The sequence below is a fragment of the Echeneis naucrates genome, chromosome 3 (assembly GCF_900963305.1).
Source record: "Echeneis naucrates chromosome 3, fEcheNa1.1, whole genome shotgun sequence".
NCBI classification, from domain to species: domain Eukaryota; kingdom Metazoa; phylum Chordata; class Actinopteri; order Carangiformes; family Echeneidae; genus Echeneis; species Echeneis naucrates.
Genome location: NC_042513.1, coordinates 10901378 through 10927685, shown reverse-complemented (window position 1 = coordinate 10927685; position 26308 = coordinate 10901378). Strand labels below are relative to the sequence as shown.

Genomic DNA, 26308 nt, shown 5'->3' with positions numbered 1-26308 from the left:
TTCTTATGTAATATCACAAGAGTTTTGCTTTCAGTAGCAAACTGAGCCGGGGGTGACTGGCGAGATTGTTCAAAGACTTGTTTTTTTATTATGTTGTGAAAAGTTCAACCTTTCCTACTGCTCTTTCTGTAGGTGATGACAGATATTTAATTACATGATCTGATGTGAACGTATTCCTTGTTAAATGAACAAAATACAAGACGCAGAAAATTATTCAATGATTGTAACATTACACTCTCAATCATATACCTCAGCCTTTTATTTTATAAATAAACCCAAGATGGAACAAAAGGTGTCCAATGACAGCTCATCAAACTGATCCTGAACTGCGGCACATTCTGTGCTTTAGTTGGTTTGCTTTAGGAGTGTTTGTACTAGACCTGTGTGTGTTCATCAAACACACTTTAACCAAGACTTCCAGTTATTTAATCCACCCACAGAAGAACATATGAAACAAGACTTTCATACTTAGGAGGACTCATAAAAATACGCCATTAGCAAACAGTAGCATCTGGTTTGTTCATCAACAACAACCTACCATCCACTTTAAGCCGAGAATTCAAAGATACAGGTGTGCATAGAAATGTGACTGGAATCGTAAAGAGCTTTGATATCAGATCACACACGTCTCTGGCTGTATGTAGTTCAGTTTCACATTGACTTCAACCAAGACTGCGTTGCCTCCAGTTTTCATGGAGCCCTGTGTGTTCCAAGATAACAAACACTTTGCTGCAACTTGATCTATTTTTCTTGGAAGAAGAGCAAGGAGACTGTCCTGTAAAAAAGCAAACCTGTAGGTGGTTCGTTCGGCAGGTTATTATGACAGATAGTTATGTTTTGTTGCTAGGCAACACGTAGTCTTGATAGTAATGGACAAAAAGAAACAGAAAAGTGCAGAAACTTAGTTTATAGATCAGTAAATCCATGTTAGGAGGAGGTTCAGCATAAAAGAGGAATATAACACAAGAGTGCACTGTTTGATTCCCACATAAATGTAGCAGTTAATTTGGTTTCTATTCCGAATGACCATCTAATTAAGTTAACCAAACTGTTAGTATTGCAACCATCACAAAGATAGTCTTAGGAAGCCTATTTTAAACAAAACCACAATCTTTCCCTTAACTTCACTGAGATATTGGCATTATGTAACAAACCATGGCAATGGTACACCACATGTTTATAGGATCCTGTTAGGAGAAACTTCTCTGAGTCGTATGAGAAGTTTTGAAAAAAACAAAAAAACAAAAAACAAAAACACATTTAAAAATTGTACTGAAACTTCAGGTGTGAAGGAGGGTCAAAACTGAGCTTTTATATTATTTAGTGTGTCATCTTTAGGATTTGCTAATGTTTCTCACAACATCCAGTCATTTGGCTACTCTATAGAGCAAGGAGCCTGTTCGGTTTGACGTTTGTTTGAGACCTGACATACACTACATGAAGATGTCTTACTGGTATATGGCTTGTGTTTCACTTTCCTGGCTGCGTTGGCACGGCCACATCATACACAGAATGTCAAGCTATTAAAAACATGGAGGAATTCAGGTCTTGCCATAAGGAAGAGGAAAAGGAAACTAGGGCTTGAGTCAAAGAGCCAAATAGCTTTCAACACGGAGACTGACCTTCAGCATACACACACACACACACACACAGATAAAAATGTTCACAAGATGTGACCATAAACCATAATGCACATCCCTTATTACAGGCAGTGAGCCTTGGCTTTATGCCATTTTAAATGCCACAGACTCCATGGGCTAATAACTGATCAACCCAAGTTTGCATGTAGCGGTGGCTCACACATTATCTACAAAGCCAACTGTCAAACCAGCTGGAGTGAGAGAGGCAGCATCACATTATATGATAATTGCCAAATGCATCCAATAACATCCATCCATATGAGGATGTGTGAGCTCCTCTGTCCTTTCCAGCTCCCAACAAGAAAAAAACAGCTCACTAGGCTGTGGCTTGCAGCTCAGACCAGTCAAGGAAATACCAAAACATAAACAGTAAAATGTAGCGGGACCAAAGTGACAAAGTGGAGGGTAACGAAGGCAACAGTGTGCTGATTTGATGGGATTTTACTGTCTTTGGTGCAAATGTCTTAATGGATGGGGATTATAGTTGTATGTTGAAGTATAGCATTTGGTTCATATCTTATAGTTGGGACTCCAGTGGTTGTTACTACAGTAACAGATAATTGCATGGCAAATAAACTAACCCGATAGTTTCCTGTATCAGAACTCATCACTGTTAGCTAACAGCGTTAACATTGTTGAACAGACTAATGAATGAAAAAAATAAAAAATAAAACAAAACCAAAGAAAAAACTGTTGCATTATGAAATAAAGCTGTGAATCTGCAGAGAGAAATGAAAAGCAGGGAACAATTTTCAAGCTCATCCTGATGAGGCATGAGATGGCTGGCAATGCCGGCGACAAACACATCTTGTCAATGTAAGCTGCTGTGGGAGCAAAAAATACTTGCGCTAAGCCCCCCCGAATAAGAGGAGCAGCAAAGCCTTGACCCATGAGATGCAGAGGGAATTGAGGTGGAAGAGGAGGTGAGAGAGCAAAAGAGTGAGATAGTGAAAAGCAGGCTGGTGAATGAGAAAGGCCAGACAGGGCAGGTCCAGCTTAACACTTAAGCAGTGCATGCAATACATACAGTACTGAGAACAAGGTCTAAACGAAGACATAACACAAAGGGAGATGTTAATAACGCACCACAGTGTACGCATGATGTGTAATTTGTGATATTCTGAAACAATCATGTATTTCATATGATTTGTGTGACAGGAGGCCAACATGTCAACACCAAGTGTTGTTTGCACAGAACTATGACAACTGGTGTCATTTTTGGTGGTCTATTGGTCTAAATGGCCTGAAATGGACTATCTTTATAGGCCTGTCATTATTCATTTCATTTGTCTCCCCTTCTGCTACCCCTGGCTGGTGTTGATATCAAAATTCCATTCACAATGGGAAAGAGCAACCTCCAAACTAGCTTCAGCCAGATACTGAAAAGTTCTGATAAAGATCTAGACTCTGCTATTGCACATTTGATATAATAAATTTAGGGCATTCATCAACTCAAACAAACAAGTACACTTTTCTCCCTGATAGCAGGATGATAATAGTGGGTGATACTATCGACACTGTTGACAGAATACATTGACACACGACTGGGGAGAAAGGTCTGATCATGAAAGTCCAGGGGGACATCAGTGCACTTACATGTGAATTGTCGTCATTATGTACAGATTTCAATAGTCTTTAAAAAAAAAAACAACAACAACAACAAAACAGCTGTTTTCAGAGAGCATTACTAAACACTCATCAGAAGATTAGAGGTGGTATTTATGATGGCATGTGTGTGCTTGGCTGGAATCGATATATGAAATTTCACATGTGAATGCTGTAGCTGGAACAAAGCTGAGAGGCATATTGCACAATAAGGATGACAGCACTGCTAAATCTCTCAGCAGGTAAAGACGTGCAAAATCTCCCCAATTCAAAATAACAGTCAACCACTTCAAATTGCTGCTGCTGGGATTTCTTTATGGATTGCAAATGGATGTTTTTTTTTTCTCATGGAAATCAAACCAGAGGCAAGGCTTACTTAAGTGTTTTCAGTTCAGAGTGATAGTGACAGCAACGGTTTTTTCCTTTGGAGATTTGGAAATTACAAATGGAAAATAATCAAGCTGTAGGTAATGTCAGTAAAAACACAGAGACATACACTATGTATTTATCAACCTATTATAGGTAAGCTGCGGATTCATAAAAAAAACTTACCACCGGTTTAAATTATGTTTGCACAGCAAGCCCTGCTTAAGACAGCAAAGCTATAACACTGTGTCAGCTTATCTCATCGAGTTCAGGACCGTGTGGATGGCAGAGTGAAAGAAGTAAACAATTTAGGGCTTAAAAGTGAGAATGATAACAAAAGCACAATTTTTATATTAGTAACCTGATTATTTGTATTCAGATGTATCGGAGGAGAGTGAAGCAGCTCTGACGATTCGTCAAAGTGACAGTAATTTCAGGCATCACTGAGACTGTCTTTGTATCACTGTTCACACCTAACACATTTTCCAAGACGTGCGGATGTCCCTTTTAGCGCACACCTCATTTCACTGCACGGGTCTGTGTTACACCTTTAAAACCTTTTTAACTGCTTCTCATTTTCACAAATGTGGAGAAAACATGCCATCAAATCCATTTTAGTAAAATATAAAAGGGGCACAGCTCCTGTCACACGCTACCTTTTTCCTCTCAAAAGGAAAAAACCCTCTTCCATCGATCTGGAAAGATGCGAAAGAGGCACAGCTGGATAAACAATCCTCTCAAGTCTTTGGAGGTTTTTGAAATATTAACAAAAGAGCTTGCAGGTACATCATTTTGCCACAGCAGCTATGGCAGCAGAGGGAAAACGTGTTTGAGTTCTATTATAAATCACACAATACAGCAACAACATTGCACATCCAGGCCCAGCTTGTCCCCCAAGCAACCTGACAGCAAAATCCCATCTTTACAGATGACTCTCAGAGAGAATCTGTACGTGTACGTGAGAGTATGCTTTGCACGTGTAATTCTGTTTTAATAAAGGGAGTATAGTAATCAGGAACTGTATGGAGCATAATAACTCTTGCAAATACCTATTTATTGATGCATATGAGCATATAGATGCAGAGGAGAAAGCTGCTAGAAAATAAAGAAATAATAGGAATCTTTGGCTGTCTCAGGCTAATTTCATCCACATCCACACTTCCTCTTACATTAAAGAAGCAGGACTTACAGATTTTGTGCTTCCCTTTCATGGGGAATTTCACCAGCAGCTCCTGAGGGTTGGTGCAGATGAAGACAAATGGGGAAGCTGACTCTTCACAGGTATCAGGGAACTGCAGAAGGGGGGGGGGGGGGGGGGGTTGTATAGGGGAGTAGGAGAAAAGACCAGTTTAGTATCATCTTACATCGAACTGCAATGGCCATATTGTGCACAGAATATGTTAAAAGCTTATGATGCCATACACCATGATTATGAATCATTCAGAGAGTGTCTCTTTTTGGACGCCTACATCAAGCTAACTGTCCTGCTTGCCTGATGAAATACCACGTCTGACAGCAACTGATAGTTATGAGTTTCACTTGGATCCTGCTCACTACAATTGCGAATCTAATGATGCTGCTGCTAATGAGAGCAGTTGAGAATGTGAGATTCATTACAACCAACACCAAAATATCTAAGACGTCCCAAGACTTTTTCAAGCGCAATCAGATGCACTGAGAACGACAAGAACACAAGGCAATAACAAAATGACGCACATTATTCATATGTTAGGCTGTTAATTACAGGATTTTGAACTTTCGACATATCATAATTTACCAAAAGATGACTTCTAAATCTCCAGAAATAGATTAAAGCTCTTCCTTGACAAATTTATGTGTGCCATACCACATTCCTATGAAGGTGAGGGTGTTTTACAGCTATAACTGTCATTAGCCAAAAGCATGCAGAGGCTGAGAGACAAGTGAAAGTCTCTCTCTCTCTCTCTGTTATTGATTGGTCTTTCAGGTGAGAGTCGGGAATTGACTGACACAGTGACAAAGGAGTCATCTTTCCCATCACTGGCAGCCAACGGCTCTCAGCTTATCCAATTTCCTCCGGTGCTATCAGATAGTGCCCATGATTGCATCTAGCCAGCCAGGAAGTGCCTCTTTTCATGACAGCATGCTTTTTCGTTGACCTCCCCCCACCCCACGATACCAGGCTCTCTGATTCACAGCCTCTCCGTCTCCCTCAAAGGAGCACAGAAGGTTGTGACAAATTTGGGGCTTTTAAGGGAAATCAACTGAGACGGCAATCCATCTGTATGGTCTCTGACAAACTGGGGAAAAAATGATAGAGATGTTTATTTCAGATTACAGTCCATGTCAACTTGAGCACAGCACACTAGCAAGTGATAAAATAGCATGCTGTCTTCTAGTAAGAAAACTCCCTCGGCTGCCCTTTAACAAAATTATCTGTGATTTAGTGGGGTGTTGAAAAGGTGAAAGAAGGAATGGGAAACATGCTGTTTAGAGAACTTTTTTTCCTTGAAACTTGTCCTTTCATTTTATCCATACTATTATCTGTTTAGCCAAAACCGGATGTAGCTCACTCCTCAGCGCCAGAGATCTCCACTGCCATCCACAAATGGTTGAAAACACTTCAAAGTTAAACTTTGCAACATGTTTCGTCATTGCCACGAACACAGGCACTACAGTTTATTTTGAGGCAATCTGAAACACACCCATCCATCTGCAGTTCATACTCACAAGTACCACAAATATGTATTGGGGTCAGTTCATCCCCTGTCAGTACTGGCTCTTACAAAGTGTAACTAAACCGCTTTACAAGTGAACTGTTTATTGTTCTGAATGACCACACTTGAAACTGGCAGGCATAAACAGGGAGGAGAGCCATATACTGTAATGTGGGAATGATGGCACACATTTTATGGCAGTCTCTACGGGAAGACCTTGATAGCTTTGCACTCAGTTGTTCACATGAAAAGTGCCCCAAATAGTTGCACAACTAAAAAAAGGGAGAGAGATGGGGAGAGAGAAGTTCAAGCTTGGCATACTTTCTTGGCTTAGGCATCACGGTGTGAAGTGGTGGGGAATGTCTGAAACCTATCAAACTGCCAAACAGTTGTGACAAGACCATACTGGCAGAAATACACTAAATACACTATAATGGCTCTTCCAGTAATATTTGGCTAAAAAAAAAAACAAAAAAACTTTTAAGTCCTGCAATTGTTGAATATTATTGAGCCTTTGTGTAAATATAAATACAAAAGCCCTGCATGAAAAAGTTGCAAAATTTCAGTTCCATCTCAGTAAGGAGGTGGTGATGTACAATCGTGGAAGACTGACTATTTACATTGTGCAACGAAAAGCACAATAATCACCACACAGTCATTTTCCAGAGTTGAGATTAAAAAAAATAAATAAATAAAATTCAATATTCAATATTCAAGTTTGGGTTCTGATGAACTTTCACAGTCTACATCTATTACTCAAACAGCAGTCCCTGCATGGCATTGTCTAACCCAGTGGTCCTTAAACTTTTTCTCATCAAGGACCCCTCAACTGGAATTACCTGAAGGAGCCCTGGGGCACCCCAGAGCACACCTTAAGAACCACTATTCTAACCAGTAGTGGAAAGCATCATTCTACGTTATCACAAACTACTTCTTTGTTATTGCTTTACTCTTTTGTTGGATTTGTTATAAATAAGGCAAATGTGGAAAACATCAGTTTATAGTCCACAATGATATTTGATTGATGTTAAAATATAAATATACGCAATACTTAAACACAAAAATCATATCAAACACATTCACAACCAAATCATACAAGCTACAGTTATAAATTCCTTTTGGCTTAAAGCAAACCAAAGCTGCATCCTTGTCCAGGTAGTTGGATTTATTTAAAATTTTTAATTTTAAACATTTTTTTAACTTCTTGCTGTTGTTGTCTGACTGCATCACAATAATTTCCCTATAACTTTATATTTGTTACTTATTATGGTTGTTAAAATGTTGTGATTTAATTACATTTTACATATGAAAGCCCAACAAAGCGACGAGTCTGAACTGTATTGTAGCCATTAAATAAATGAACTAAAAAACAATCAACGTCAGTTTCAGCTCCCTTCTAATTTATATAAAGAGAGAGAGCTGTTTCCCTTTAGCAGTTCACACCCATTAGGTGAGAAAGAATGGATACCTTCTTTAAAATAGCCAGAGGGGACGTAAAGGGGATGTAAAGATCGATCCTGTGAACTGTTAACGCCACGCAGTGCTCCTCAAATAACTTAAGGTGAGCAATTTTCCAGACACTTTGTTTAAATGAACATTAGGAAGCCACTTGTATCCGGTGTAGTTTAATTTTCACACAGTACAGGTTTTAAAGAAACATTATTAGTGTCCATCTTTGTTAGATTTATATAAAATCTGATGCAATTCTTTGATTTAGCATTGATTTCATTAAGACAGCAGTGGTTGACTTGGGTCTTGTGTGAATAACAAATTCATTTGCGACAGCAGTCGGGTGAACATGGTCAAATGTTGGTTAAACCACATAAACATGATCCTGTCTTTGTGTGTTTAAAGGGCATTTTTGCAGCTCCAGAGAAAAAAAAAACCAAAGCACACTACTGTGAAAATATATACAAAGTTTAAAAATATATAGAGAAAAGAAAAGGAGCTATGAAATGAGAGATACAAGAGATTATTCAAAAGTGCGCAAGTAACACGAGGAACTTCCTGAAAATATGAATTCAGCCTCATTTGAGCCTCATTACCAAAAATACCTCACATTGCACAAGATGGCTGTATTCAGAAGGTATCCAAGGAAACAAAATGGTGGTGGTCTTGCTAAAAAATCAGATGGAAGGAGCAGAGCAGCAGCCCAAGCTCGAGTGTGGTGTGCGAGACCTTGCCAGTTGCTGGCTCTTTCATCCTCCATTAGCTAATTAGCATCTAAAGCTGTTGAATGTGCTGCTTTGCCTCACTACCTCCCCCACCTAATTGTTTCCATCCCATGTTAATCAAAACGGCATGAAACAATGTGGTTGTGTGACACAGGGGTTTGCTAAAGCCCTCTTTATTCATCAGGGAGGATCTCATGTAGTCAGGCTGGACCTGAAGTTAAGCCTGATGTGATACGCAGGTGTTGAATCCCAAAACTCGTGTGGATTTATGCGGAAACACCATGAGTGACAGAGACTGCCACACTGAATTCAGTTTAGTGTGATCCAAGTCATTAGTGTGACGGTTTCTCAATCTGCTAGTTCAGGGTTACAGCCCTAAGGTATTCTGGGTAGTGGGACCAAAGTGTGCATGGAGTGATCTGAGGGTGTGTGTGTAGTGGCTGTGACGGACGCATTAAAATGTCCTCCCCCGAGTCAGGCATGACTAGTCAGTTGCTTCAGGCAAGTTAACTTGCTGTTGGAAGTTGGACAATGGTGATACAATGACCCTGCAGCTCCTACTGGCTCAGATTCGATACAACCATGTACGTCTACCACATCATTAGCTTCAAACTGTTTTCACTCAACAGACCTCACCCTCGCTAGTAAGCCACCGTGGGAAAAATGTCATCATCAGTCATGTGTTTGAGCATTTTCACATTCATTCTTAACTACTGATCACACTGTGTATGCACAATGAAGCCAATTAATTAATTCACTTGAAGGAATAACAGTTTGGGAAGGGCACTGTCATACAGAGAGTTAGATAAATATATAAATGAAAAAAAAAACAAAACAAATAAACTCACATGGCTGTACAGTAAATTAGATACAGCCAGATAGGTTTGTTTAATCAGTTCTCCTGTCCAGTCTGTGCTCCGACAATTTAAACCAAAGCATCTTGTTGTTTGCAGGCTTGACATACTTTAATACTTTGATGATGCTTGCTGAAGTAGGATGAGTGGCAGTTAAACAGCAAACAGGCTGTAAATATGGATACAAAACATTTCACCAAGAGCCCAGCTGAATAGGAAAACTACATGCAGACTAAACAGTAAAATGAAGGGTTGAGAAATTTCATGGAGCTTCACAGCCTATTCAGAGACCACCAATTCAATAAACTGCCCACTATTTAATTTGCTGGGATCACGCCAGGGGGGATTCAACAATAATCAACTGCAATAATATAAAATTCACAACTTCACTGAAAAAAGTAAAAAGGAACGTTGGCGGGTCCAGGCTGCTGGAGGTAAGCCCTTGGCTATGAAAAATAACGGTGGCTTAGAGGGCAGGGAGAGGGCACAGTGGCCTTACTGCTCCTACACACCCTCATAATAAAATAACATGTACTGATATTTTATGTGACTCTTTCATCAGCTTACCTTCCTCAACACATAATCTGCTGTCTACTGTAATATTCTCTCAGTACAGTCCAGAGTACCATAAGTTATGACCGGCAGTTTTGATGAAAACAACATCCATCTTAATAAAAGCAGCTAATATGGAGCCAGGATTTGACAGAAGAAACACAAACCTTTGAGTCCAAGCTTGTCAACTGACAGCTCGACAAGCCAACACTGTTCCTCTCCTCTCCCTACAATGTCTCTCTCTCTCGTTCTCTTTCTGTGGCTCTTTTCAGCTGCTGTCAGCAATTAAGGGCAGCAGAGACAAGTAATCTCCTTCTGGGCAGCAGGGCCAGACCATAACAGGCATGTGGAGTGGGCTGTGCAGTTTGGGGTGGGAGGGGGACTGGGAGGCTGGCCCCAGCCTCAGCCTTAGCCAGGCCCTGCTTGGCTGCACTCAATCTCAGCCCAATAAAAAGCCCTTCATTGGCAGGGTGCAACTGAGCCAGACGGGCTGGGAGCATGTGGCTTTTAAAAATGAGGAGGGTGGAATAAGGGGGAGGGAGGCACAGAATGGAGGGAGAAGCAGAAGAAGCGAGGGGGGGGGTGGTGCTGAGAGTAGAATTGGGGAATAGGATTGAGTCTAAGATGGATAATAAGAGTATAAGGTGAGGGGGAAAACACAGAGGCAGGGATTTTGATAGATAGGGAACTACACAAAGCACAACTGTGTCTTCCTAGAAAGGCCACATTTGAAATACTGCTTAGTTATTCTGTCAAGGTTGGTTTCACCCAGGGAATGGAGAAACAGATGGGTTGTCTCTGAGCTATGGGCTACATGTGGGAGGTGAAAGGGTGTTGTTGGGAACTGTATGCAACAGCAATCGTTCGCCAATCGTTCTTTCATCTATCGTGTTCACCGAATAACACAAGCCTGTTTTCTGGCATTCATTAGCCCTCCAACAAATGCAGCTGCCCTCAGGAAACCCATGTTGTAACTGCCTTTTAGCTTGTTGCACGCACTAACCATAGTATATTTGTTTTTCCAAAACTGCATTACACAGGGACTGAGCGCAAACAGGGACACATACTCTACATATGTGACTGTACACAGAATACATGTATAATTTCTTCATTATATTTTAACTCGAAGCAGCGGCTCCCTGAATAAAGCCAGAAAACAAAACTGTTATGTCAAAAATAATGTCAGTGAACATCAGAAAGTAAATTGTATTTATGGGTTTGAAACAGATTTAGTGCAGCTTAACACTGAAGCTTAGCCTGCTCTTACAGCTCTTTAAATCTTTAATTGACTTGTTTAAATATGTTTTAACGTTGTTAGATCTAAAGTGTTTATAATAAAGCAGTCAATTTGTGAAAGACAGCCGAGATTGGATGAATTCAAACGAATGAATTAATACATAGCCCTGAGATGGCGACCTGTCCCGGGTGTAGCCGTCCTCCCCCAGTGTGAGCTGTGATTGGCTGTAGCAACCCCCGTGACCCGGAAACGGGTAAGCAGTAGAAGATGAATGAATGGAGTCATTAATACGTGATCAATATATCTATATATATGAAATCTAAGTAATTTCTTAAAAGATGTAAAGCTGTAAAAAAGATGACTGAATGCTTTGACGCTCCCAGCTGACTAACTGAGAGTACACTCAGCATTATCACTACAGCCAGCGAACTGCTCGGTAGATCGGTACAATGGCTCTGTTGCGTCTCATCCACCAAGTTTGAAGCTTCTCTGAAAGCGTTGGCGCCTCAGAGTGAGATGTCTTGATCTATGATTGCATGGAGTGTCGATGTCGATTCCAGCCTTGACGAAATAAGAGTATGCCTTCTGACCAGCAGGCAAAGAGCCTTGGTTGTTTTGGCAAGTCTATAGTCAAAGCTGATTTTACAGAACTTTAAAAAGTGCCCTCTGCCTCCAACACCTACTCTTACTGAAATGTGGGAGTTTGAATATTTGGTTTTCTTCTATCTTCACCAAACATTTGATTTTGGAATAAAGCCTGTCTGGTCTTTCCAATGACATATTCAAAGTGCAGCTAATTCAACAATGTTAATGCAGCCAATTCATTAATCGATTTTTTATATAATAAAAGTTTTTGATTGAATCAACATCTGTAAAAATTTTCACCTTAAATTTTCAAATAGTTCACAAGCCCTTCATGCAAGACTAAATGATTGCCTTTTATTTCTAATTAACCTCATATTTGAATAGGAATCCTCCATGTTTTCCGGTTTACTATCATCTGCTGTTAATACTAACTTACCCCTCCATCTGCTTAACATTAAAAGCCTTCCAGGACTTGAGGAGAAATAATTTTTTCACGTAACATTTGCTGTGAAACATGTGTAAGAAGAACTGAGTCCCATTAAAAGCAGCTTGTCATTGTGAAAACGGGGAGAAGAACTGATAGCATTTGAACAGCATTTGTGTTGGTCAGGGAGAAAGGGCAGCATCAGTAAGCTTAATAAGTCCTTACTGTGTTGCTTCACTGGGCTGTCCCACAGAAATTGGGCAGAATTTACATTGTCAGCTTTGACAGAACATGTACATCGCAATACTTCACTTATCCGTTCTGATTCTGATCTTTCTTTACTCATTAACATTTCAAAGTTACAGCTCGTCTTAATTAATTCAGTGGAACTTTAACAATAAATGTTACTAAAGAAATGCCTTCAGCTCTTTCTACCTCCAGCATTTCACCGGTTTATTGGTACAATTCAGTAATACCAGTGTTTTACATGTATTAGAGATGACCTTCTACTGCTTCAACAAAACTGGACAAAGTGGCTGTTGAATCTGGTTTTGAAATCCAGGTGGACCATTTTGTCTGCAGACAGAACAGGTCAGTGGATGGAAATTTTTGGGGTTTACTAATTTATTCATGGTAACAAAGACACTCAAGTGCAGGAAATCAACAGTTCATGTAAACATTTTAACTCAGGCGGGTTCAGTGCTGAAGGAGGGCAACTGCCACATTACACATTACACCCTAACCCTCATCGGTTGAAGGTTATTCAATAGGTATTTCCTTTCTCAGCCACCTTTCCTTGAAAATAAGGGCAAATGCATGTATACTTTTTTAATTAATCTCTTTTAATTATTTTGTGTTAACTGCATATAATCTTTTGTATAATGTCATACAGAAATGACTACTGAGTGATTACTATTTAATATTAAAGTTAATAACTAATCTCTGCCCACAGCCAAAATGCATATAACTGAATAATATATTTGTGGAATTTTAAATATCCAGAAAATCTATTAATTCTGTTAATTAATTTCGCCATCAACCATGGTCAAAAATATTCTTGTTTTAGTTAGTTTTGCAGCTATTGGAGCTCACTTTGTCCTTTTCATTGAAGCTCAGGTGCAGTGGGTTGCACAGGGATGATTAAAAATTTAACATACTCCTTCACCTACAGAATCAACTGGTGTCAAGTTGGAGAGTGAACATTAATTATCTACAAGTGTGCAACACTGGCTTCTGAATTTTTACATTATTAATATCCTCAGCACAACGAGAGGCATGTCTCATTATTAGGAGCTCAGCACCAGGGCCATGATTCACCAATAACTGCCACTGTGTCAGGCTGCTCAGTTGCAAAGGCTCATTTCCTTCTCCTCAGAAATACTCTCCTTTTCAGCATTGCCAAAAAGTCAACCGACACATCTTGTGGTGCTTAGAGGTAAAATTCCAAGTTTCAACACATTTATAGTTATGTAATAAATTAAATGGCAATAAAAGCTTTTCTCTTTTAATCAAAACCTTCACTGCGACAATTACATTAAAGTATCCAGTGAAGAAACTTGGCAGGATTTACTAGATGTTAACTTAGATCCTTAGTGTATTTCTATTGTGGAGATTAATTCAGGAACCAACCCTGTGTGTCTGAGTCTTCATTATTGTCTTGATGTAAATGACTTCAAGCTGTTGCCAGACCACCACCTCGCTGTTAAAATTCCCTGGAGGACTGAGGAGCAAAAAGTATTACAATTTTATATTCCACTGCCTCATAAGCATAACAATCCAGGTCTGAAAAAAAAAAAAAAAAAAAAAAAAATGTTGGTGAATAGCAAGTTGAACATTAGACTTTTAGGCAACACTTGTGCTGACAGGTGTAGCGAAGTCATGTGTTTTTGCAGGGAGATTCACACAGACTTCCTCATTTAGCCCAGTTACACTTTCCAAGCCATGTTTATGACTTCACCTCCTGCGGTGGCCCTCGGGCAAGAAGAAAACAAGACCTCCCGACTACAGTCAAAGCCTTTTAGACTCAACAAGCTAAGTGGTAGAACTTTCCAAGGAAAAGACTTCACTCTCGTACTCACAGCTAAGCTTCTGTTTGATGAGTGCGGGTCTCATCTGCAGCAAAAATTATCTTTTGAAATAATGATGAGAAGATGTCATGAAACAAAAAGAAAAAATAAAAAGCAATGATTTCCAAACCTATGTCATTATTGTGTTTGAGCTTAAGCATCAACTTTGAGATGACTGCTCTGCATTTACAGAAAATCACACAGGCAAACCCTTATACTTACCAATTTCCTTTATAGCACTCGGGCGCGCACACACACACACACACACACACACACACACACACACACAAACATACTCTCAGACATAGCAAGAACCCCTGGAGACAATTACCATGTCTGCTTTCAAACCCTGACTTCAAAGAACAATCCAGGGTATCTAAGGCATTAAAACTTCTTATTTTCCACCACAATCTACTTTTATCTGTGCCACAAATCCAGCTCCTCTTAACGGAGGTGGTGTCAGCAGAAAGGCTCAACCTTTTAAGGAAGGTAACAAACCTCTTCACAGTGGGCATTTGATTTCGTAATGTGGAAGTAGAGAAGGACTGGGGAGTTTATGAACATGTCTGTCTCTGAAGGTGAATATTTGCTTTGATATTGTGATGTTTGGGGTCCAGCCCTCCCATCTGTGTTCACTCAGGCTCTGTGGGAAATAACTGGTCTCTTCTCTCTGGTAGCGACTGGTAGTGAGCACAGTTTGAGAGTGGCACAAGAGGAAGGCTGTCCCCTGATTCTTATCAAAGACAAGTCTTAGGTTTCTCCAAGGCCACACGTTGGTACTATACAATAGCGAAGGTGATCCTCCCGATATGTTCCAATGGGAGAAAACAATCAACTGTTAAACAGAAGTCAAATGACAGCTCATCCCATGCCCATTACAATTTATACTTTACGCAGCTTTTACAGTGGAGAGCAAATATTTTACACTTTTAGACAAAACTTGCAGATGATATGGATTTTCCTTGAACTAATACAGCCCTGAATTATTATACTAAAATAAAGTATTGAAATGCACAGATGCTTTTGCTAGGACAGAAGCTCTTGAGTTGCCACTGTTATATCTATTGAGCTTTCTGACTGACTGGCTTGGAAATCTTGAATTATAAGGTTGCTTGTTTTAAGAATGTTTGTCTCATCAAGGCATCCACACAATCCTGCTGATGATCCATAGAGGAAAGAGCACAGGTTTCATACAGCAGTGCAGTGCTGGTATTATGGGCAGAGGAAAATAGTAACATTGACTAACTGTAGTATGATTGTATTGACAGGGTAGAGATGGTGTACATATTATTATTTTTCATAATATTATATTTTTATACATATGAAATAGAGCACAGTAAACATTTTGAGGGAGTCAATGAATATTTCTGATTCTCTGTTAACACTAATTCCATTTGGCTGCTTTGATTAAAAAAAATCAGTACTTTCAAACTGAATATTTTCACTTCTTACATTACAAGAGGAAAAGCTAATAGGATTAATAATCACCAATGTTTGACAAAGCTGTTGCTCTTGGATAATTGCTGAAATTAATGTGTAAACTTGCTAAATTCTGTGAAGAGTTCAACAAAGGTGGCCCAAAATCTGCAACCGGATCCTTCATTACTGGCTGGCATACAGAATGGAAATAGCGCACGATGGATATGATTGTCATGATTGTTTGTTGTACTCTTAATTGATTTGGCAAGTTTCCATATGAGTTTCTGCCAATATTAAGAGCAACAGCTTTTCCATGTTATCAGTTATTTTTCTCCTTACAGGTTGTTACCACTACTTACAAATGCACTACTTTATCTGTTTCTACTGCAAAATAGGACACTCTTCAAATACGTCTAGTATTACTTTGACTGCAGCCCTGGTCAAACTGCTCAGGCTTATGTAGAAATCCAAAGCTGCCGTGGTAATTTATTAGATATAGCTGGAGAACTTTAAACTTTATACATAAAATTTCAAAAACTCTTCTCTCTCCACCAAGAGCAGCAAAAACAGCCCAGATATCCTGTATAAATATTTCATGCTTGTGATTGTGTTGCAACCACATCAGGAGGTTTCTCTGCATGCATCAAGTTCTCAGATCATATTAATCTTACATTAGCACAACATTGTCTTATATTAAGGAGACAAAATTGACTTTAATATTATATGTTTATATTATTTCATTTTCTTTTTATAGTTACTTATGAGGTTCATATGACTTAATTTGACCTGTGGTCAGAAGAGAGGATGCCCTTGTTGCTTCTGGGCAATTCGAGTATTATTCCATGGCATGATCAAGGATACAGTTAGTTTGCGATGTCTTATGCATTTTCAACACCCAGAATGGCTAATCTACAACTGAAAAAAATATATGTGGAAGAACCATTACTAATAGTTATAATTGTCAAATCTTCCTCTTGCTTCTCTGGCTACCAGAAATTTGAGGGATAAGAAAATGATGCGATATGTAAATCAATACTTCACTTCACACACGGATCCTGCAGAAGCATTCAGTGGCATTTTTATGCAACAGATTATATTTGTGCTGTATTTACTTGAAGAGATTACAATACATGTGCCAGCATAAAGAAGTTGGGTTGTAGCTGACATCATTGATTGAGTCCTAACAGATTTTCAATGCTCGTTTAATGATGCCAATATTTAATGATTCACTATGCCCTCTTTATGTTACAGAGTTTAGATGCATGTTTATACTTTGTCTTATCTGTATAATTCAGACTCAACAGCATGAAGTTGAATGTGGTGCAATCTTCACAGTTGAAATGGCACTTTAAAAGCATCATGAGGTGAATAAAAGTAAAATGGAACACACTTTGTTGCTTTGTTAGGAGCGTTCTTGCCAATTGAATGTATGTCTCACCTTTCATTTATCTGTAAACATTAGAAAACATGTCATTTGTCATTAGGCGCACCAGTGGAGAGAAGCAATTCTCCCACATGCTGAAATGTTGTTGCTTCATATTAGTGGATGTCAGACATTATTTCAATCAGCTCAGATTCTTTTCTACCAATTACATAGCATTATAATTTGTTATGTGACCGAGGGTGTGATTTTAAATGCAGCAAAACAACCTTTGGTTAAGGTTGAAAGTTTCAATGTGACATTGGAGGGAATAATATGTGCATTTTTATTTTCGATTTTATTCTTGGTAAAAAGTGAGGGGAGCAGCTTTTTAAATAATCCACTCTGAGGTTAGATAGTGTCTCTGCGGATACTCAAGCTAACCGTGTACATTCACCTGAACACCCTTCAGCTCCAAAGATGAAAGCTGGCCCAAAAGAGCTGAGCATGAAGGCAAAGATATTTCTAGCAAGATATCACTACACAAAGGAACAGCATATCATATTTGATGTAATTTAGCTTGATCTCACACACACACACACACACACACACACACCTGGTGGTACATGGGGGAGGCTGTTATTTCCCCTCCTCCTATGGCACATATCACTGGAGCCTCATTTAAAATAATGATCACACTGCCATTTAAATAGACAGTAGCTGCTATCAAGGCACAGTTCCCTGTGAAGACATTTACTGAGTGGGATTTCATGCACTAAAATCAAACAGCATCATTCAGCATCATGAATGTTGTGTACTACTGAATGCATTAACTTTGCCATTTGGAAAAGGATACTAAAACCAATATGCAATATAGAAAAGGCGCATTTCGCGCAGACACCGGACCAAGGTATATTTTCTTGAGAACACAGCTGACAAAAAAAAAAAAGGGGGGACACAATACAAAAGTAGGTGATTGATGGATTTTCAAAAAAACAGAGGTAAAATAACTCTTTTTCTATTTGCCTGTGTTTAGCATCAATTTCAAAGATTAAGCGCATCATTTTTAAAGGCACTAGCGATCTTCAAGAAACACACACTTGATGTCTGTGGCAAGAGCTGGCAGCTGGTATCTTGGCAAACCAGCTTGGGGACACAACCTTTCAACAGATCCCATTAATGCATTTGCGAGACAGAACGATGAGACAACCAAATCAGCCTATATCTGCTTTGCTGCTGGTTATGTGAAAAAGAAAAACTGTGTTTCAAGGGCTAGACAGATTGCTTAACCATTACAAAGGAGGTACAATAACATGAGTGTGACTGAAACATCTGCTATTTGGGAAGATTTCAGAAAAATGTTTAAAAGAAGGACTAATATGGAGTGACAATTATCAGTAATTAATATCCACCATGATAAACCTGACTGGACCATGCCTTTCGAATAAGTATCAGGAGGGATTATGTTCTAAAGTGATACACATTTCAAATTGAAGAGACAAATTATTTAATATTAAGATTATTGGGGGTTTAGTTTGTTTCGAAATTTCATATATTTTGCATTGGAATCAAATAGAAGCTCAAGGTTTTCTTTCCTGCACACAAAGAGAGAGAAAGATTAATGGCGCAGGAAGCGTGGACAGCCTCCCCCTCTTTCTCCATACTTTCCTCCTCTGTGATGTCGCTAGCAGGAAGTTGCTGAGCAGACATGTCATCCAGCAGAGCACAATTGAGTTTGTAATCTCTGACCCTGCAGTGGCAGAGAGTCTCTCGCTCTGTCTTTCTGGTTCTCCCTCTTCAGGGGAGATACTTTAGTAATACTGCTGCCGGGTTGGGGCTTGGCTGGATAATGATCTCTTCTCAGATGAGCACACATTGATACACACACACACACACACACACACACCCACACCCACACACAGAGGAATGTCACATAAAGCAATTGCATAGGCATGCCTTGGGAATGTTGGCAAAAAAAACCCACATAAATTCAGCTTGGCTTAGTGACTGAAGTGATGCCTGCATGTGCATTTGGATGTGAACAGACATTGAGAAAAGTGATTAAACTGAGAGCATTTCCTGCTCCTGATAAAATCATAGCAGGGAAACACGGTCACCCACTGGTTCTGAGGAAAGTGCTTACTGACTACAACACACAACCTTCAATCATTTCCTCATTCCAGAGCAGAAAACTGGCACACACACTGGCCTCAAGAGGAGCCATTTTGGGGCATCAACAACAAACACCAGATGTGGAGATGGGAGATAAATGTCAAACATATTGATTCTATGCTTCATTAAAGCTTATTGTGGAGGGGGGTTGGAATTTGCCTGTGGCAAAGCATTAAATAGATCACAACATTCGAATCTACAAAAGGTTTTTTTTATGCAAACATTGTTTAACACCACCAGAGCCATTATTTCAAAGACAGCACAAACTGAGAGCCAGAGGATAAAAGTAAAAATGGAAAGACTGTTCAAGTAATGGTTGTCTGCAGAGACATCGGACCGAACTGGAAAAAAAAAAAAAAACACATCTCGCCATACTGAAGCATGCTGTAATCTCAAAAACAGGCTATTGCTGTTTGAATAAGAAATATTCAAAAAATACAGTCCTAGACTCAAGATGATTGCTTTACAGCCCTCCCCAGTACAGTTTCCTTCTTGTGTGTTAAATCCACACGACAATAACTTGAAATCTAGAAACCATAATAGCTTGTATAAGATGCATTTAGCAAAGAAAAGATGACTAGGAATGTGAAAAATTTTATAAAATACATTATACCAATTAATATTTTAAGACATATCCCTGTCAATGTTGGCACAATATAATCCAATATAGTTGAGCCTGAGGAAATGTGACACATTTTTCTATGAAATCAAAACTCTTTTTTGGGCAATTTTAACATTAGACAGTCTTATTTTCAAGGCAGCCATTTCGAAAAAAGGACTGTTTGCCTCAGAGGATTTGTTCCAAATTCTGTTACAGTCAATAAGATTAGTCAACACTAACATTGTGAGTACCCTGCAGGCTTTTCTGTTTATATACTCAAGAATTGTACTAAAGTAATGACTATAAAATGACTATGATTTTAGCATTTTTCCTGTTCAGAATAAAGAAAAAAAAAAAAAAAAGAGAAATAAATCACATGTTGATGAGGTATAGTTTGGGAGAGCAATAACACATCAGATCATCTTAAAGGGAAAAGAAGAATTTGAACGGGCTTAACATTCAGCACAACACTTAATACAGTGTGCCATTTAGTTACCTCCCTTTGATTGTGACTTATTTTCATCAACACTGCTGCCATTCACACCATCAAAAGGAAGCTGTCTGGATGTTTCTCATGCTGCCTTTATTGTGTTTCCAAGTTCCTGTGATCCACATTCAGAGAGGAGGAACGACTCCTATTAAATGAGCAGATTAAAATAGAGGAGAAGTAGGGATAATAAAGGGGGCTTAGCTGTCAGCTTCCCTGGCAGCAGAGAGTGTGTGACAGGCAATGAAGTGGTCCAACGACAGCAGTGAAATTCTAAACAGTGCAGCAGGCCATTTGAAGTCTGGCAGATGGTTCTATGTATTTTTCATGCCGTTGAAAACCTGTGACTGAGGTTTGGTTGGTTGTCATCCAATGCCTGGGGACCCTGGGCTGAAAGCATTCTACACACCACTGCAGAATCACATGATGTCTGACCTCTCTGCCATGGCAAATTGCCCAGCAAGGAAAAGGGAGGAAGGGGAGGAATGTGAGCGTGTTAGTCTGTGACTGGGCTTGTGCAGAAGAAAAGGAGAGAGAGAGAGAGAGAGAGAGAGAGAGAGAGAAAGTGAGATAGATTGATGAAGAGTTTCATGTAAGCATGCACATCTGCTCACACAAGCCAAATTTTCCACAACCACATACAATTTTACCACTCTGACCTGTAAAGCATAATGTTAGAGCAAAGGTGTGGAAAATATGAAGATGGAATGATGGAGGGGGAGGTGTGCAGGAAGAGAGGGGTGCAGTCACTGATGAGGATTCACACAATGTTACAGAAAAAAAAGGGAGGCAAGAAAAAATAGCATTGCTTGACTTCCCCTCTTTTGGAGTGCATCCAATGTATCCTGTGAGCAAGAGGGAGAGTGTGTGTGCACGGGTATTGGGTGGTGACGGGGTGGGGGGGACATGCTGGCAGGAAGGCTTTCAGCATATAAATATCGCATTACCACACAAGGAAACACAGGCATCAGTCCGAGCTTCCAGCCAGCCTAACAAGCACAGGAGCTCCACTCTGGAGGTCAAAAGGAGAACTTGCACAAATGGAATTCCACAGAAACCAGCACTTCTTTTAACAGATAAGTGGTTCGCCTTGCAGCTATGTGATGTGGTGTAAGCCTATGGTTTCAGTTACCTAACATGTTGGTGTGCACACATCTATTCAGTCATAGTCTATATATTTACTGCTAGAATGGAGTTAAAGGTAGTTTTCAAATAGGCTTCACGCTACAGTGAAAACAGCTTATTTTATTAACTTAGCATTGCAAATGAAAAACATAGTACAGGCCGATGAACACTGATGCAATAATGCAGACACAAAATTCACTGATGGCAATATGAGTTTGAAAGCACATTTCACTGACTGCTTAACCTGTTTTTATGAAGAAACACTCAATTCAAGCTTCACAAAGGGGATGTGAAGCTTTTAAGAGGAGAAATATTTCACAATTCTGTAGATTCTTGTGTTTAACTCGATTATTACTTGTGTAGTTTCAAACTGGTGTTCCTCAGGGATCATTACCAGGCCCACCATACACAGACACACAAATATATTTATATATAAATATATATAAATAAACATGCATGAACATATGCAAATATAGATGAATAAAGTTGGGACACACTTTCCAATTAATTTAAAGGGGAAGGTGTGTCCAAACTTTTGACTGGTTCTGTACATGTTTTAATGCACCATTATTACATGTTCTTCATTATTTAAGCTTTGACCCAATTTTTAACAACAGTTGTTTTGATTTTTCATAGCAAGAAAAAAGCATGAGTGTTTCTAATAACTACTTTGCTCAAGTGTCCCTGTAAACCACGACAGTGTGACAGCAGCTGAGCATAAACATCCCAGGGAACTGAAGCAGCTAAATGGAATCCATCATTATTTATACATGTGGTTTCTCTCTTATGACATGTCAAAAGTTCTACTGCTCTGTTGCAAATGTCTTATTTATTTTCATCTTTGGAAATAAAACTGAATTGGTGTTCATTTAGTCTTGGAGAAGACTGTGACTTAATGATTGAGGTGAAATGTTAAACTTGAGTCCATACCATTGGGAAACCACCTTCAAAACCATCCAGGACAAGCAAGATCTCAAATATGCAAATATACACATACAGTACGTGCCAGGGGACCTGCTATTTGTCAGCCTTCAACAAACCCCAGGTTTATAAAATATGCTTATCTGTGAAACGTGAGATACCACAGGCGATTTTACTGTGCGAATGATAAAACTTCCAAAATGTACTACTAAGTCAACATTTCATTATGACATTCATGGGGCTTTTTGATTAAATAATACATTTACAGATCACATACATACAAACCTAGCTAATTTTGCCCTCCTGTCCTCACAGTCATTTCATATAAATCAATACAGCACTGAACAGTCACTGGTTTTGCTCTGAGCATGGCTGTCAAATAGATTAGACCACTCTGAGATATATTCACTGAGACATGTAGCTGTGCAGCTAGTAATATGGTCTTTGGAACAGAGTAAGAAATCAGACCCTTATTAAGAGTGTGGATTGATCCAATCAATTTTTTCACAGCAGGGGTAAGTTGATGGTGCGATTTGAGCTCTGTATGTGGTGTGATGTGGCTTTGCTTGTGCTCTGAATGAGTATGAAGGCTGAGAATGACTCTGTACATGCGTAGATGAATGTTGAATTCAAAATAATGCAAGGCTGTCTGAATTTTTGCACAGTGAGTATCATTCGCAATTTTAAGGAAAACCATCTGCTAAATATCGACCACCCATATACCTGCTTAGTTTGGCTGGAGCTCTCTGCTGATCCTTTTTAATGATCTCACTTTGCCTCTTAAAGTACAAAATATTACAGTTTTCCATCTGTAATGTACTTATATTCATCCCAACAACTGCTATGCCTTTTCCAGTAGGCAGGTCAGGCAGGCATTTCACCCAGTGCTGAATAAGTACAGGGGGGTAAGGGTGGAGAGGGACCACACATGTCATAATGGCTGGCCAATCATCAGTAGTAAAACTGGGGTAGGGGGGTGGGGAGGCTGGTTGGTGAGCTGGCAGGAGTGAGAGGTGTGATCTAGGACGAGTGAGAGATTATGGGGAGAATGGATCAATACACCAGTCAGTTTCTAATGAGGGAAGGAATTGGTCCAAATCAAGCAGACGGAAATCCTGCACTGCCTGTCAGCAGGATCTCAGTTTTTGGTGCTGCTTTGCACAAGAGCTCCCCAAAAGGGGAAAGACTGCAATCACACTGGATGAGTAAATTTTGAGTATTTGCAACCTTTACAGCTTTTTTTCCCTTTCTTGTTTGCATTTGCAGTGTTTCTCTCATGCTCTCCTGATCTAACCACATTGCACTTCTCTGGATATTTCATACATCACTAGGGCAGATTTAGAAGAGCCTGAAGAATAATGGCTGTCTGTCCTTCACCACCCTCCTTTTAACCACCCACAGCTGCCAGCACAGGACAGTAAATCCTACACCTCACCCACTCAACCAGCTCGGCAGCTCAGTGGTGTGCTACTATGCACTCACACAACATGCACTTCTCTACCTAAATGAAAGGAAGGGAGCTTAAACTGCACAATGCTCAACGGCTAATAGTCTCTTCCTTTCTCTAAAATGGTGGAATAAGCGCTAACACCAACATTAAAACCTCTGGTACTGTTGTTGTTCTCTGGTTGCTTCACTATTTTCTACATCTGCCTTTCTTCCTTTTTTCTAAGGGATCTGTGTGGGGTGGGGGTGTTATTTATGGCTGCTCTGTGCAAGTAGACACACACACACACACATACACACACCCTTTCACAGGATGAAAGGGCAGTCACACTGCCTGCAAACATGATTTTACAGCCCTGGGTGGAATGAGTGGTGGAGGAGACAACGAGGACAGGGTACAAAAGGAGAAAGCCCTTAAATTCACAGGTCTCAGCAGTCAGAAAACCATGTAGCAATGCACATTTGTAAAATACAGGGCTTCTCTTAGCTTCATGCTGCAAGACGTGTGCTGAAACGTACAAACAGAAACACATGTAAAACATCCTAAAATGGGACCACCAGTTTTTCCATGGCTCTGCTGTTCCAGTCAGAAAGGAGGACAGTACAATTTCCAAATGTGATCTGTTTCATCATTCTGTATAAAGAGTATACAAGGGTGTGTGTAGATGTGTATGAGGGCTTGTATCTTTGCAGGGGTTAGGGCATGTTTGTTCAATGTGTAGTGCTTTACACATTTCCTCAGTTACACAGTGTCATTGCAGACTCTCCCATATGTGTGTACGTGTATACACAACAAAGAAATAATGAGAAGTAACTGCCAACTAAGGGTTTACATTTGTTTACAGATTGGACTCTGAATGACGTGGGAAAAGCAGAGGTGATGTTTTTAAAAATGATTAAGGCATTTGTAGTTCCTCTTAAGCCTGTTACTCAAAAATGTGAATGCCTTGAAATTAAATAGTACATAGCCGAGTTGTGGTTCGACTTGGATAGTAACTAAAGCTGCCACTAGCATTTCTTCTTATTGTCATTTAATTTGCAGACTTATGATTAATGAATAAACTAGTTTGCCACACTAAAATGTCACAACACAGTGAAAAAAGGCCCCCTCAAAGTTTCCCATAGCCACAAAGGACATCTTGAAAGGTCTTGTTTTCCATCTCAAAACTCAATTCATTCTCAATAAAAAATAAATAACTAACAGTAAAAGTCACATTTGAGAGGCAGGAAGCTGTAAATTTCTGCCAGTTATGCTTAAAAAAAAAGGATCTCAATAATTCACCACTTGTTTCAACTCTAATAATCACAAACACAGATTGTTAGACATTCAACCTCAAACAAAGGAGTCTCTCCCAAAGCCAGAGGCAAAACTGCAGAGACAAGGATGGCAACGAAACTATGTTTAAATACGTTCCATTGACTTTGGATGTGAGAACAGTCTGTATATACACGATGACTTCATTTGGAGTGGGGTGTATGTTTTAGTCCTTACTTGGTAAAACTGCAATTAATAAACGCAACTCTGGTGTAAGGTAAACACTTCATGAGAACAACCAACCGCTACCAACAGAGCAGCTCCATGGTTTGCCACATCAGACACACTGACTCAAAGCAAAGTCCTCGTAACGCTATGGTTTAGGGATTCAGTGTCCATGGGAGGCGTGAACTGAAGATCATAGAGAGCTGCACTGTAGTCATAATCAAAGGGATCTTTCTGCAGTTCATGTCTTCTGAAGCTGTAAAACCAAATTAGCTCTTTTTGCTATGAATGCAATATGTAATGTGAGAATGTGAGAGTATACACACACACAGCTTAGTAAAAGCTAACGTGTATAATAAAAAGGTCTTTGATGTGTGTTTCATTGGTTAGTCTTGTGGTGAATACTGCCTCTAGTGGGAAACACTGAAACTGACAGGGGGGCTCCAGATGAAAAGGTGCAGTCTGACCTCTGCTGGTAAGATGTTTTTTTTTTTTTGTTTGTTTTGTTTTTTTTTTTTTTTAAACAAATGTCAAAGTGCCTGATCATCTGTGAAAAGAACAGTTTCCCCTGGTAGAACTTATAGGAAATAAAAAAAGTGCAATAAATCCTGTTTGATGCCGTCCGGAATTAAACCGCCTCTATGGAATCATACACTGGCAAATTAGAAGGTTTAGGTTTCTTTCAGGAGAACAATTATTAATAGCTTGTCTCTAGCTGAAAGACACCCCAGTGGTTTTTGTACAGCACAGAAATTCACACTCAATTCAGTCAAATTTCACTGGCTTCTTAAATTAAAATATGCTTACTTTTTTATGCTTCTATTAAACTCATAATTGTGGTGAAGTATAGCATTTTACTGACCTGAGCTCTGAACTGATCCTGAGAGAGGCAGTCGGTCACATTGACGCAGCCCAACAGGCAGCCAGTGGGGTAGTCTTTAGGGAATCTGGGCTCTGCATATAAAACAAGAGCAATCAAGCTGAAGTGGATTTAAAAAAAAAAAAAAAAAAAAAAAAAAAAAAAAAACTTACAGGCATCATACATGACTTTGTGGTAGTGGTTGGTGCACTTCAATTAAAGTTGCTAGAAACAAACCA

General features: G+C 39.5%; 1 protein-coding gene across 1 annotated transcript in view; it reads right to left on the bottom strand.

The window, feature by feature from the left end:
• Window positions 1-26308, bottom strand: part of trip4 (thyroid hormone receptor interactor 4) — a 70577-nt gene that overhangs the window by 40730 nt on the left and 3539 nt on the right. The window contains exons 11-12 of the mRNA XM_029498937.1: window positions 26073-26164; window positions 4801-4903 (exon numbers count right to left, since the gene is read on the bottom strand). Coding sequence (XP_029354797.1) covers window positions 4801-4903; window positions 26073-26164 — 195 coding nt within the window. The remainder of the gene's footprint in view (window positions 1-4800; window positions 4904-26072; window positions 26165-26308) is intronic.